At 39.5% G+C, this 15,603-nt stretch overlaps 1 protein-coding gene across 1 annotated transcript in view; it reads right to left on the reverse strand.

Moving 5' to 3' along the window:
- Positions 1-15,603, reverse strand: part of myo10l1 (myosin X, like 1) — a 47,285-nt gene that overhangs the window by 25,922 nt on the left and 5,760 nt on the right. Inside the window, exon 2 of the mRNA XM_075447967.1 lies at positions 9,415-9,513. Coding sequence (XP_075304082.1) covers positions 9,415-9,513 — 99 coding nt within the window. The remainder of the gene's footprint in view (positions 1-9,414; positions 9,514-15,603) is intronic.

The following is a 15,603-nucleotide window of genomic DNA, read 5'->3' on the forward strand; positions in this document are numbered from 1 at the left end:
CCGACAGGTGAAAGTAGCTGGATGTATAGTCAGGTCACATGCTGCAACTACAATCTTTGTCTCTTTCCACTGTGTACAGTCCACATAAACACACGTCGGAGACAATTGTCATTCTTCCGGGATTTTAATATTTCAGTCTCACAGACGGCCTCCACTCAGTGAACAAGCGAGTGTGCTGCTGGAACAGATGTGGTGGAAGTCTGTTGAGAGTGGCGGAGGGGTTTGCTGTAGGCGCTCAGCCATCCTGTTCTTAAATGAATATATTTCACTCCAATAACACTATTCTGCACTACACAGAGCTGTTGCGTGCAGACAGCTCTCTCAGGGCAAAATTGCTCAACACAGTATCGTCTTTTGCCAGCTGTCTGCATGTACGATGTTGTTAGCGTCCGACGTGTGCAATGTGCCGAAGTTTGCGTACTCTTCTTCTACTTCTTCTAAAAGTGAAAGCAAAGAAATCTTGAACACTCAGTTGGTAAATGCTGATGAGGGTCCAGTCCAAAAAGTCAATGACCTTTCTCACTCAGCTGTGACGAAATAATCTAATTATACCTCATCTTTCATTGGACACGGTAAGTCACACAGGCTTAACTCTGTCCTTTTGAGTTTTTGTCTTCACCTTTTGCAATCGTAGTACTCATATGAATATTGCAGCCGAGGTGATGTAAGGGCTATATTTGTAGTACAACAGTTCTTTCCCAATGTTGATATTCACAAACATAATTCTGAGACTGCTCCACAATTTTTTTTTTTGTACGATTTTTTTATTGATCTCACATTTGCAGTAAACAGTACATTCAAAGACCCCATACCCATCCCAGAGACCCTTCAAACATTGTATCAACAGCATAATATGCCAAATCAGTTTTGGATAACAGAGCATACTTGTTCAAGGTAAATAAATAATCCAATACCAAAAATATAAATATCAAAAATAGTAGTGGTACAAAAAAAAAAAAAGAAAAAGATATGACATAAGTTGTTTGCTACCTGCGTCTGCGTGTTTCAGCTGATAAGCTCACCATTCGTCCTAGAATCAGGGGGACATTTCAGCGGCAGGGAGTTTATCGACATAATCCAGAAGTAGTTTCCAGGGTGAATAGAATTTCTCAGGGCGGCCCCTAAAGCTGAATTTGATCTTCGCCAGTTTCAGTAGAAATAATAAATCATGTAGCCATGATTTAAAGAAAGGTGGCTGGGAAGACTTCCATAGAAGAAGAATTTTTCTACGTGCAATCAGTGACACAAAAGCTATAACATTTTCCTGCAGGGATGTGGTTACAACTTCATCAGGAGGCACCCCAAAATCTGTTGTGAAGGACTAACAGGTATACCTAGGATGTCAGAGATAGATCTACAAATCGATTGCCAGTAACTCAACAACTTAGAGCATGCCAAGAACATGAGAGCATCTGCCACGTTTCAGATGTTTTGTCTGGATAAAATTAGAAGAGTTTGTCTAATATGGTGCAGCCTAAAAAGTACTTCAAATTGGATAACAGACTGCTCCACAATTAGTAGACATAGTTTTTTGTAGATTGCTGAACCTCTGCCTAGCTTTATTTCTGAGAGACTCTGAGGTGCTCTTTTTATACCCAGTCGTGTTACTAACCTGTTGCCAGTTAATCTAATTAATTGCAAAAATGTTCTTTCAGCGTTGTATCACTTACATTTTGTACCATTTGATATGTTTTCAATGTTATATTGTGAATAAAATATTGGTTTATGATGTTTGCAAATCATTGCAATGTGTTGTTATCTATACGTCAATCATACATACAATGTGCCAACTTTGTTTGGAATTGGGGTTGTAATAACATGACTGAGAATGAACCTTGAAGTTATATTACTCTGAATTACTTCAAGTTGTTATCATAAATATTATAATATAAATAGTGTGTTTAATAAGATAAACAGAGCAAAAAACCTCCCAGATCACTCCCGTGGTTTTCAGGAAATGAGAAATACTGGAAAAATGCAGTCAGCAATTATAGTACATTTAATCTGCTAAAGAGCATGAGCAAGTGGAGAGTGTGAATTTTGGACATAAGTTCACCCTCTAATCATATGTACTTATTAGTGTCTCATCTGCCTGAGACACATGTTTATTTGAGAGAGGTGATGCACTGACATGCCTGTTAGTCATGGGCTGGACGGTGTCACAGACAGACCGTATCCATGTGTCTGTGAGGACAGGAAAACAGAAAGTCTATGTAAAATGTATCTAATTCCATTACTGTTGGATAAGTCTTTTCCCCCTTCTCTTTCATACTTGACGTTACATCACGCTCCCCTGTTCTCTTTCCTCGTATAATTCTTTCTTCACTTCTGCTCCTGTCTCAAACATCACCTCTGTGTCTCTAATCAGTCTTTTTTCTTTTTATGTCCCCCCTTTCCCCTCCCCCAACATTCGCTTCTCATCTCCGTTCTCTCATCCGTCGCTCCTCTCACATCACCCTGCACTGCATTTCTCACATTTCAGCCTTACGCTAATTAATTTTTATTCCTGCCTCTTTTCCCCCTCTCTTTTTCTTTTTATTGTTAATTACCTTTCTGGTGGCTTTCTTCCGTTAGTCTTGCTTCTTTGCTCAGAGTCTTTTTGAATCATTTCTCTCTGTATTTAATGTTCATGCCTTTTAACTGAAGCCTCACAGAGAGTCATTTTAATCAGAGTAAAGCAGGGCTTTCAATCCAAGGTTGATTACATTGACTCAGAGGGTAAGGCTTCACATGCACACACAACACACACACAGACACACACTAAACATCATATCAGCACATGTGTTAAGTGGGGGGAAAAAAGACACAAGGACTGTCAAACCTCACAGTCTATACTTGGGTTATTTTGACCTCATTTAAAGTTAAGAACTATCAAACTGATAACCCATTATTATTTCAGAAATAATCATTTTAAGCCAAATGCATCACACAATGGCTTCATGAATGCTTATATTCTCACAATCACATTTCTGTTCTGTGACTGCTTTCACAAAAGTTCAAGTTTTCGTGATGTGCTACTTTATTTGGCCATTTGTATGCACTGTATTCAAGAATTTGCCATGAATATTAAGAATATAATAAGACTGACACTGGAGTTATTCATTGACTGCGTAATTTACATGAAGAGAAAACTATGCAAGAAAAGAGAAACTTTTATAGTGGTACCATGCACCTTTTTCGGTTGTTTTTTTTGCATTCTGCTAATGTTTGAAATTAGTGATTTCTAAAATGTACACTTTCAGATTCAATTTCAACAGAGCCTGAGTTAATAATTGGATTAACACTGACCCTAAACTTCACATGCGACAACACAACACATGAACATGTCTTTCCAAGTCCATGAACCCAGTTCTAACTCCAGCACTCTGTTTAAACACGTCAGGGATAACCCTTAAGACACCATTAGGGTTATTTTCAGTCTTTAAAAGCATCCTGCAGAGTTAAGGGATACTTAAACAAGAACCAAGAACCTGTGTACACATGTCTTTGGTGACATAATCTTTTGATAAGGTGCAGGTGTAATTGCAGATCAGATAGAGTGAGTATGGCTTGAGCTCTGCTTGCTCAGGCCGCATTCTGAGGTATTTTTGGATGCATATGGCCACGGTTCTTTAGCAAAATGACAGTGACTGTGTCCCGGGCCACAGGGAAGGGACCTCCTCAACTCAGATGCCTCCCACCAGGGGAGAGGAAACAACTCATGTTGCAGAGTTCTCTACCGTGTCGGGCACAGCTTTTATCTGCCATTAATTTTTCATAGGATGTTGGCCAATTGCACAAGTAGAAACAAAGCACTTTAAAGTGAGAGACCATGTAGCGTTGCGTTTAGTTTCAGGTCAAATTGTTGAACTCATAATAACAGGTCGCAGTGGGATTGTCCTCGGAGAGGCAGTTTCAGTACTATGGAATTCTACGGGTTGAAGTTTTCAGAATAGGACCTGTGGAGGACTTCAGCATTTAGAAATGGAAATTATGAAAGGTATATATTTATTTGCATGTAGAGCACTTTAGTGAGAACTAAACACATGTATCTATAATCACCACTTGTGATGCCAAGCGACACACCTCCAGCACAGTACCAAAGAATACTCCACATGACAAGTCACCTGTAAGTTTGATGTGGAAGGCTCTTTTGAAGAAAGACTTGTCTGCAGTGATGGTGTAAATGAAAAGCATCTGAAAATGTTCACTACAAGAATAAAACTTGTGCCTCTCAAGCAGAAGCAGATAAAGCACGGACAGGAAAACCACTTGGAAGGCACCATAAGCAATATGATTCTGAGAAAGTAGTAACCCTACAAAGTGGAAAAGTATGTCAGTGACTGAAATAAAACGCAGCTGAAATGGGAGATAAAAAAGGGTTTTGCAAATGTCTTTAACTTCTCACATTTGCCCTCCGCTGGGTTTTAACACACATTCTGTGCGCGGCTCCTCGCTGCACATTAGCATCGAAAAAAAAACCACAAGAATGTTCAAACTGTGCTGTATGGGATGCAGATGTACGCTTGATAGGTTTGACAACACAGAACGTCCAAAATGGAATACTTCATATTCAGTAATTCATTATTCAAGAGATGTACAGAAGAAAAACATTGGATTAATGAGAGAAAAATTGAGAGAGTAAAGGGGAGCACGTTTATCTACTTCTGATTTGTCGTCAGTTGTGCATCACTCACTGAAGAACCAGCCTGCTGTTGCTCTCTGTTCTCCTTTATTGTCAATACTTCTGATAAAAGAATTTACAAAAAAAAAAAACTACAATGTATTTCATCATCAATGCGTACCTATATTTATCTGTGACCATCCCAAGCTCATACGGAAGCTGCCAGTCTTTAAAATGAAAATCATAAATATGGTTGTAGTTTTTTGGCAAATTTTGTGCAATGGCCAGATGGGAGTAATGAACGCATATGTTGAGGGTTATTTTCAGGATAAGTTCACACTTGCATGTATTGCGACTGCATGTGACTGCACGAGGTCAAAACCTTGTCCTTTGTCTTCCTATAATTTAGCTTTGACTCCTGTTTGATTTTGTAATGGCTGTGTCCTTGTGCATTTGGTAGAGTTTAACTTTCCTTCCAGATCCTACTTTGTTTACTGCCACTCATCTGCACTGTGCTTGTCATTATCTTTCTTGGTATATATATATATATATATATATATATATATATATATACTCTCAGGTTTCCTTTGTTCAATGCCAGACCAGCAATTTGGTCCAAACTAAAGTCTATATTACTATATGTCGAGTTTTCTATTTTCTTTTTCTTTTTAGCAATGATCAAATGAATTGAGTAAAATGGGAACGTGACAGACAGGCATGAGACGGATAGTTAAAAAAATTGGTTGTCGAAAATATTCACTCTTTTTCTCTTTCATCGTTTCCTATTTCTTCTCTTTTCTTGCAAAACCGTTTCATATTCAACCTGCTTCATGGACACACTTTTGCGTGCGCATATACAGTGAATGCACTCGCTCTGTAAAGCTCTCTGATGTCTGAAGCTGCTTTGCATGATTCAGGAGCAGAGCCAGGGGAGACAAGCCTCTTCATCTGACTTCACATATTAGCTGCAGCACAAGTGAGGAAGGCAGCCAAGAGAGCTAGAAAATGGAGAGACAGAGAGAAGAGGCCTGTGGGCACAGTGACCTAAATATTTTGTTCACCGGAACGGGCTACAGTATCACACATTACTGTACACACCTGCAGCTCTCCTTTCTGACCTTGGATCTGATCTGTCAGGCTTCCGTATGTCCGATTAGGGGGAACACTAAGGTCTTTGGTGCAATCTGATCCCACAAGTACAGAAGTCTAGGGCCATTTGAAGGGAGAAACTGGCTTGTTTCACAAACCACTGACAGGGCTACCAAGCTTAATAAATTGGATTAAGAGAAAGATGTTGGCAACAAACATCAAGAATGAACTGTGATTACATCCTCTGCCCCACAGCACCCTCTCATTACCAGGGAACATATCACATTTAATAAGTAATCATCCTTTTTGGAGTCTCCTCACTGATAAGGGGGGCTGCTAAAAGACAGGAGACCACGCAACTACATCGGTTTGTTTTTCGTTGGAGAACCAAACTAAGATTGTCCTTTCTGCACTTTTCTATTAGGTGCATTCAAAGTGCATCTGAGTATATGGATATGGACCCTGCTGCAACCCTGCAGCGTTTTCTCTACTCGCGTGAGCTCTCACTGCAGCTTGTACGCTAGCTATTGAAATTCAGGTCACATAAAACATAACTCATCACATAGGTTACCTGCGTGTGAGCATGCATGTTGCGGTAAGTCTGTGCATACTGTGCAAGTGTAAGGAAAGCACAGCTAAGAAAACAAGACTGCACAATTAAAGCCTTAATCATATCGCTAGCAACAAAACAACCAGAAATAAGCAGACAGAGAAACATGTCTGGTTATTATTAACTAGTTGAAAATAAGTTCTAATTTGACCAAAATTATTTTGTTACAAGAGCAAACAATTAACTTATAGTTTTTATGCCTTTATATTATCTAGAGTACTATCTGCTCCATCTTTATCTACTGTCCCGTTCATTGCTGACCCAGTTTCACCACAAGTTCATTAATTTTTTCTTATCTGATTTAATCTAATTATATTCTCTACGCTTTAAGCTACACTCAAGTGAAAAAAAAAGGTTAAACCTTGTACCGAGGATGACATGTTTCCACGTGTGGAATTTTGTCAACCCAGGGACACAGGTTTAGATCTTGATTCTCCTGTAAAATAATCCTCTAACTCTCATTTATGATCATGAGCTTTAGGTGCTGATATAAAGAACAATACTGCAACCAGGTGTCCTTCTGAAATGAAAATGTTCTGTTTTTTGACTATTTCACATTTTCCTGTGAGGCCGGGCTTCTCGGCCAACCATACACAAAGTTTGTGATAAGTTTGTCTTGTTATTATTGTTTTGATTTATTTTTTATTTAGATTTTTCCCATTCAGGGTTCTCTATGTGTAAACTAAAAATGAGCATGACAACAGACATCTAGAATAACTCTTATGTTGTCCATACGTCAAATAGCACCGACATGGTAACACTATATCACACTATGATGTTGTTAATAATGGCATTGGGCTTCTCTATAACTTGACAACATTACTACTCGAAACAAAAATTCTTTTCACTCCAATACCTTAAATGAACTTGCAAAGGCTCAAGGAAGAGATTCATGAAGGACTTCTAACTCACTAAAGTGTTCACATGGGACAGAGAACTCTTGGATTAGATTTGAGTTACAAGCATGAGTAGCTGTGTCTTGATTTAGATCAGATTAACAAACAAACTGAAATTGTTAGCATTTCACCTAAACACAAATGTTTTGTCTAGCTCCTGTAGGTTAGTACTCGCAGTTGGAGGAAAACTCAACGTTAAGAAAAACTGATGAAAAGTGCGGCGTGCAATCTTGTGAGCTCTGCGGATTTGATATCAAGGCTTGCAGTTATGATGCCAAAGCATTTGTAAGCTGGAATAAGTAATGTTGTGAACTGGGTCAGTGTCAGTACATTACAGAACCACGGTGACAGAGTAGCAGGAACAACTAGGAGGAAATGGGGAGTGAAATAAAACAAAGACCTAAAAGCAACCAAATGCTGTCACAGTTCATTTTTAGCTGTTTTACTCTTTCACATCAAAAATGCCTCCAGCATTCATGGGCCTCAGTGGTCGTGTATCTAGGACCATGCAGGAGACCATAGGCAGAGCAGCAGGGATGGATGGGGAGCCCGGGATTGCATTGGTCAGATGCTGTTGTAACAGGGTATAGTCCCCTCATCCTGCTGTTTCTCCATCAAATATTCACCATCTTCTGCAGAGCTAACATTTAAACACCAGCAGCTAGCAGAGAGATGGCAGGAGGAGGAGGGAGAGGCAGAGCTGGATGGGGGTTGGGAAGTGGCTCATAATCCAGAGCAAAGAGAATGCCTGCTCCTATAACCTCTATTTTGGGAAATGCCTGCCTGTCCCTGTTGTTTCATCAAACAGGAACCCTGTGGCAGCTGCATCAAAAGGGAGGGGAAGCTTTTAGAGCAGAATTTGAGCAGTTCATATCTAAAAGGCCACAAAAACCATTAATTCATTGCACATCATTGAAAGAGAGTCCAGATGTTATTTGAGGGTATAAAGGCAAGACTGGGACTCTTGAATTTTGGCAAAAGAACCGAGTCTATAATTAGCTCCTTCTTTAAAATCTTCCAAATAAAGTGCATGGGCAAGTGTGTGCCAAATACATCAGCCATAAAATATATATATATATATATATATATAAATATATATATCCAAAGAGCAATGTGTGCATGTCTTTGCACTGATACAGATTATATCAGCACACATACATACATACATTTAACAACATTTGAAACATTCAATTTCATTATTCTGGCAGGGGATGTTGGATTAAATAGCTGAGCTTGGCACAGATACTAGGTTTTGGTATGTAGAACTATTACAGGTAACACTGTCCTCACATCTAAAATCCTGAAACAAGCATGTGCATTTGTTCTCTCATAACGCATTCTATCTATTCTTGCTCTCCTCTGAATGCTGAATGTGTGTCAGAGAAGAATTTTGAATATGTATGAGGATAAAGAGGAGGAGAAGGAAAAGGAAGGAACTGGAGCAAGAAATTGGAGCATCATGACCGCAAGTTTCTATTGATCCGCACAGGAGACGATGAACCCGCACAGCTGCTTTACCATCACAGTGACCTTTCAGTCTATACAAAATGCAAAGTGCAGATGACAAATTGTGTGCAGCCACTGCAGTTCTCACTGACACTGTGCACTTCACTTATCTTGTTTAAATTCATTGTTAGTTTAAGTGAAACAGCATTTGTATCCTGGTTCCGAATCACAAAATATGATATTTCTGAGGCTCTCAAAGTTTGGCTCATCTCTGTTGTCCAGCAAAAGCCTTGTGCATATTTATTTCAAATGATCACATTTCTATCTGGACCCGTCCAGGGTGTACCCTGCTTCTTGCCCAATGGGATAGGCTTAAATTGGATTAAGCAGGTATAGGAAATGGATGGATGGACATTTCTAACTGGAACTTTGCTGCAGGTTGTTCCCCATTCCTCTTGTTGCTCCCACCAGAGTGCCTATATCCAAAAAAAACACCTCATCTATAAACCCAGTAATGAAAAGATATAATGTGATCCCAATCCACATGCATTTTATACATAAAACATCCAGTTCTGTAGTTCAGTTAGGCTTTCCTGTACACATATGTGTGACAAAGTGTGAAAGATTGAGTCAGCAGTCACAAAGCTGACTTTGTGGAAGGTCTCAATGATGTCTCATGTCTAATGTTGATTGTGTATGAAAGATAAACCCAATCAGAACACATAGGTATGAGCAGTTTTTTTAAGTGTGTGTTTTCCTACATCACTTACCTCTCCATAGTCAGTTGTGACCACAAGAGTTCCATCGCCGCAGGAGTTGACGGTGGCGGGAAGCAGCTGCTCCTTCTCTCTGACCCAAACTCGGGCCCCCTGGATCACACAAACACACACACAAATACCGTGGTTATGTAAAATCATACTTGATCGTGTAGAGTAGCAATCCCTATGCTGAAAAGAGAGCCTTGAGCACTCGCCAACAGAAACTATGGAAGGCAGGTTAGCAGAAACAACTTGCATATTACTGTAGGTTTGATGATGATAGAATAAATACAGAAAAGGGTACAGGGTCAGTAGTGGTAACTGACAAAGTGCAGGAAGGTGTCAGAGTGAATGTGATGACTAAGAGTAGGTGCAGACAGATGTGGGAAAAAGAAAGACACTAACATGTGGTGAATCACTCAGGGTTAGAGGATGTGTATTCTTCCCAAACCCTTCAGCACAGACAAAGCTCTCTTTCAGAAAGTCACTGACCTCTGCCCTGAAAACCTAAAAAAAGGGGCACAACATAATAATGGAGGCAAAGAAGAGGGGGCCAAAAAAGGAAACATGAGTCAATAGAGCCACTGAAGTACTGTAAAATATGCCAGAGGACCACCTGTACAGGTGCTGCCCCAATACTGTATCATTTATGCTGCTTAATCACTTGTCACAAATCTGTCAGATAGTTTAAAGTAAAGATTTTAATATGTATATATGACCCTGTCATGTTTTTTGAGCTCTTCTTATGCAGTTTTTGTGACAAATGTTCTGCTTGAGCAACTGCTACTGTAAAGGAGAAACATTTTTATGTGCAGGGGGATGCAGGTTTCCCATCAGAATATTGCACAGGAACAAGATGAGCAGGGTTTCTTTACATGTGGCTGGTTTTGATGTTATGACCGTTTGGTGAAGTCATCTTGTGTCAAAAGTGAAGCTGATGCAGAAGTGCCCTCAATTACAATACAACTGGTTGCCACTAGGCACTGGCTGCAAAACATCTCTGGCTCTGACAGACTTCCATTCACAAAGCGTGAACTTTTTCATGTTATAAAAAAGCCAAAGACGTTTTAAGTCATTATGGTGTTTTAAATTTTCACTCATTTTGATGGGTGTGATGGTGATCTTAAGATGATTCTATATTGAGGTCGATAATATCCCTAAAAAGTCAGTGTTTGGGGCTGTGATTGACATAACAGCTAGGAGGCAATGGGAGTAATTGACAAGCCATGTGGATGAAACAGGCCCCAGGACTGACAGTTACATTCTCACAGTTTTGATTCAGGACTTTTAGACACTATTGACAATAGACAGTATTGCTGTGCTAGATTGTTTCACTCAGTTTTTGGTTTACAGTATTTGTGGCTTGCTCTTTGGTCCTCAACGGATTCTTATATCCAGTTTATTTCCTCTTTTTTTCTTTATCTGGTAAGATTTTGGATTCCACTACTGGACCCCACAACACAAGCCAGCCAGCTTGACAATAGGCATTGTCATCAAAATATGGCACTTTTAGCTACAAGAACTCAAAGATGGCATGGAAAAAAAACGTGGTAATATCAGTATGTTCATCTTTTGTAAACAGTGTCTAATCAGGACAAAGCCTAAAAGCATAATTTTGCATTTTTGCTTTGTCAGCTGAATGCATGTAGATTTGCAAACAGTTTGCACTTTTCTAACGGCACAACTTAATTCAGTGGGATTGCTGACATAAAACTAATTAGGTTTGGCTGTATAACCTTAACTGATAATCAATGTCACTTACAAAGAGAATATATAAACAGGAGGATATTATGTGAAAAGCTTTTGAAGGCTAATTAAAAAAAAAAGTTCAGACACCGTTTCCTCAGGCAGCAGCAGTGCATATGTTACCATAGTGACCTACCCAGGGTGAAAAAGACCCACCTTCATGAAAAATCTAGCTCTACACTTAACATACCTCACTAACCCATGAGCAGGACACGAGTCTGTTTTAATATACTGAGACTTAAACAATTTTGCCATTAACATTTTTATGAATCAACATAAAAATGACTCATTCAATTTACATTCCCCATGTTCAGCTTCTAAATAATGGAAGTCTGCTGCTTTTCTCTGCCTTGTATTATTGTAAAATCAAAATGGGGGCGAAAAATTTGGGAATTTTTCACAATTAACAGTTCTGACAATTTGTCCAAATAATCAGACTTGCCATGAGGATTATCATAGATGTTAGTCATGTTACATTTATACATAAAACAGGATGAGTATGGTAAAGAGAATTTCGCTCCTTATCTGGTTTATATCAGTGGATTTCTGTATTATTTTCTATGATCATTATCAGTGCACTGGCATCTTCAGTAATGTATGAGTTTTTCAACTTTCCGGTTTGAAGCCGATGTGGAAACCATGCACACATGCACACAGATTATAAAAGAAACCCAGTTGTGCTCCAGGCCATGAAGTTAACCAGGCAGAAATCAGTCCCACACACAAACAGTGTGCTATATATACACAGGAAGGGATAGCTTAAGGTTAGGCTTACGGATAAAATGTCTGGGTCTCTTTGGATGCAGGTATTATCACTGCTGGGTTTTAACAAACATAAACTCTGGTGTTTTTGTATTGCATGTGCTGTCTGTTGTTTTTTCCTTGGCAGTTCTCTATTTTTAACCAGCTCATTGCACTTCTAGGTCTTCTCTCTCTCTCTTTCTCTCTCTCTCTTTCTGCAATCAGTCAGCCTGCCTTGACATTACCTCCAGCTTGTCTGTTAGATTCCAGCACAATGGCCCATTATAGAGACCTGATGATCTCCTCAGCCTGAGGCCAAATGTTCACAGTTCGCCAGTACATCACTACATCCTGCTTGAACTGATAAACTGACCTCTGACCCTAATAAACCTCTAACACTGGTCTTTTAGCAGCAGCAGTTGAGCACATTCATGGTAAAGACACGCACATGCATCTCCAGAGATCACAATGCTTGCTTTAAACCAGAGTTTAGTGCATGTTTCTGATTTTCATCTCTCTGTGACTGTCTCTTCAGGTGAATTGGTCTCCATTTCCAAATTGATGTTCTATCTCAGGCTAAACCATGGTGAAGGGGAGACAAGGTGTTATAAATGACCTGCCAGCATTACAACATACACCCACCCACACCCTCACACCCATCCTCTCCTCCTCCTCTTGGTGTCCTCCTCCCTTCCCCCTTCTATTACAGATGCAGACAGACAGGAATGGTCATGTATTTCAATAAAGCCACATCCTTTCTGTGCCCTCAAAACTGCAGCTAAAATACCATCTCCCTCTATGCTTCCCATTGTTTCTATGCTATATGAAATACACACCAGATTAAAAGTCAAACTCCGGCCTCCAGCTCCATCCATCTCCTTCTTTTCAAGCTCCATTAAATCTGGTTCAACCTCCATTGTCACTTTAGCCTCAAACGTGACCCCTGACCTCCATCCAACCAGAGTTTAAAGAGTGCCAAAACATCCTGCTAAAGGATGATATCTTAATGAATTCCTTTGAGCTAGTTAGAATAGTTAAGTAGGAGTACAAATAAACTAAGCTATGTAATAAAGAAATACACTTATAGAAGACATTAATCTTTTTCATAACTGATAGTATAGCTGTTCTGGTGTTCATTTTACATTACTGTACGAATCATTCTTAAGATTCAGCCATACCGATTTAAAAACATAATCTGACTAGAGACCTCTATATCGCTTTTCCTTGAAAGACAGGATATTCATTCTGATCCTATTTGAAGTATACTTATACAATATAAATCCACCACAAAGATATGACTATCAGTTAAGGGTTCAAAACTTCGATGTACTCGATGAATGGCTGAAAGAAATTGTGGGACAGCATCATCTGTTTTCCTTTGCTAAAGTCCGGTCCATTGTATCACATGCAAAAAAAGAGAAGAAAAGAAGCTTAAAGCACTCATGTCATGGCTGCCTCTTAGATACTACCTGGTCATACTTAGTTTGTAACCCTTTAGACATCAAAACTTTTTGATCCCGTACATCAAAATGTCAAAACAGCATCACCACATGACAATAAATCCTTCCAGTCTCTCCAGCCTGTTTTTAATAATGCATAAGCTGTAACAGAGGCTCACGTGTATATGGGCAAAATAATTTCTCAAAGTCACCAACCCAACAACTCTTGAAATAAAATTTGCTACAGATGAGCAAATATTTGTTGTTGACACTTAAACAACACACTTTTATAAAGCGTGCTTTTGAAATAATTTTGCTGTTGCAGGAAAGATATCAGAGGGGATAATCATTCCAAGACAAAAAAAATGAAGAAACTATTAAGAAAACTCTGACCATCTTATTATCTTTAATTTATGAGCATACAAAAAAAAAAAAAAAGAGTTTTCAGCCAAGAAGCTGGAACAGTCCTGTGTGTGTGTGTGGGTGTGTGTGCGAATGCGTGTGCATGTATGTGTGTGATAAAAGTATTGTTTCTGCTCCGGCAATTACATGGACGCCTGTGCCATTTGATTGTGCACTGCCCTGAGGGTCGCCTCTGATGAAGGACCCTCCCTGTGAGAGATGTTCACATCGAACCAGAGCAAACTCTGATGAATCCTCAGGGAAACATACAACCAGAATTTGCTAAACCTCAGGAACTTCAAACTGTGAAGTCGACAGTCACTCGTGGCCCTAAGCTGACCATTGATAAGCCTTATTACAAACAGACATACACAGAGTAAAAGGGCATGTGCAAACGTCACTCCTAATGATATGAAAGCAGAAAAGAAAAGTTCAAATGAAGGTAAACAGATAAGACACGACAATTCAAGAGCTCAGGCCAAGTTTAACCCTGTACAAAGAAACAAAAGCTTCCATCTAAAAGCAGCCGGAGCCTAAACGAACACCAGCCACTTTTCATTCAAATTACCCATGAAATAAAAACGGTTAGAAATGAAGAAAAATAATAGAAGAAACATGACTGATGGAAACTTTTTTAACCAAGGAAGGTATTACAGGTTGGGAGTTCTGGACAGACAAGAGAGAGAAAACAGGGAACATATGGAATCTGAAGATGACACTAGGCAACAGGTTTTAGGTTTAAAGTAGATCAGGCTGAAGAGGACTCAGAATGACAGAACTGAGAAATAGATGAATAAATGGTGACAGAAACAGCTGACCAGTCAGCAGCTAATGGAAGAATATTAAAGACCTTCTTGAAGGTGGACACTCTAGCATTTCTGACTAAAAGTCAGAGATACACAAAGACATGGCTTGTAATATGTGTTCAGAGCAGGTAACATATACAAGGTCAAATTCAGTATGAATCTTCAGTCCAGACATGACTGTGATAAAACTCCCTGATCTTTCCCGTCAGGGCACTCCACTCTGCGTCAGAGAACTAAACTGTGTCAGCAATATTCCATTAAAGGTGATAATACAATCAGGACAGCGAGGATTTAAGCAGATTATGGTAGCTGGAAGGAGAGCAACAGCTGTTTATGTGTGGGCATGCATGGGTGGCTGTCACCTGCCTATATATAAGTCACATCTGTCACTAAAAGAGATTATGGTGCATTTTAACACTACGGGTTAAAAAAACATCTCGGGTCAAAAAAAAAAAAAGAATGAAAAAGACTGTCACAGATGAATAGAGCAAAACTAATTTATTTCCCAAAGCTTATAATTATCTTTTGATGTAGGGCTTTATAGGATGGCTCACTTTAATTTAATGGAATGTTGCAATATCATAACCAGCACTTTAAAGGGGGCAGAGACTCACATCCCAAGAGCAGAATTAAGTGGGGGCTGGAGCCTATCCCAGCTGTCATTGGGCGAGAGGTGGGGTACATCCTGTACAGATCAACAAGACAAACAGCCATGCACACTCACTCCTAAGGTTAATTAACTTAACATGAATGTTTTTGGACAGTGGGAGGAAGCCGGAGTACCCAGAGAGAACCCACGCATGTACGGGGAGAATATGCTCCACTCCACACAGACAGACCCCAGCTGGGATACCAGAAACACTCTTGCTGTGAGGCAACGGTGCTAAACACTACACCTCTGTGCAGCTGTTTAAATTCATCAAACAAATTTATTTGCAAAATTAAATCAAACGAGGAGCCACTTTTTTCTATAACTCCATAGATTAAGATGAAAACTTGAAAAGACTTAAACATCCTACATTCGAGAACCCTGAGAAGTGGATAGTAACAGCGATGAAAACTGTTTT

The sequence above is a fragment of the Odontesthes bonariensis genome, chromosome 17, assembly GCF_027942865.1.
Source record: "Odontesthes bonariensis isolate fOdoBon6 chromosome 17, fOdoBon6.hap1, whole genome shotgun sequence".
In the NCBI taxonomy this organism is placed as follows: Eukaryota; Metazoa; Chordata; class Actinopteri; order Atheriniformes; family Atherinopsidae; genus Odontesthes; species Odontesthes bonariensis.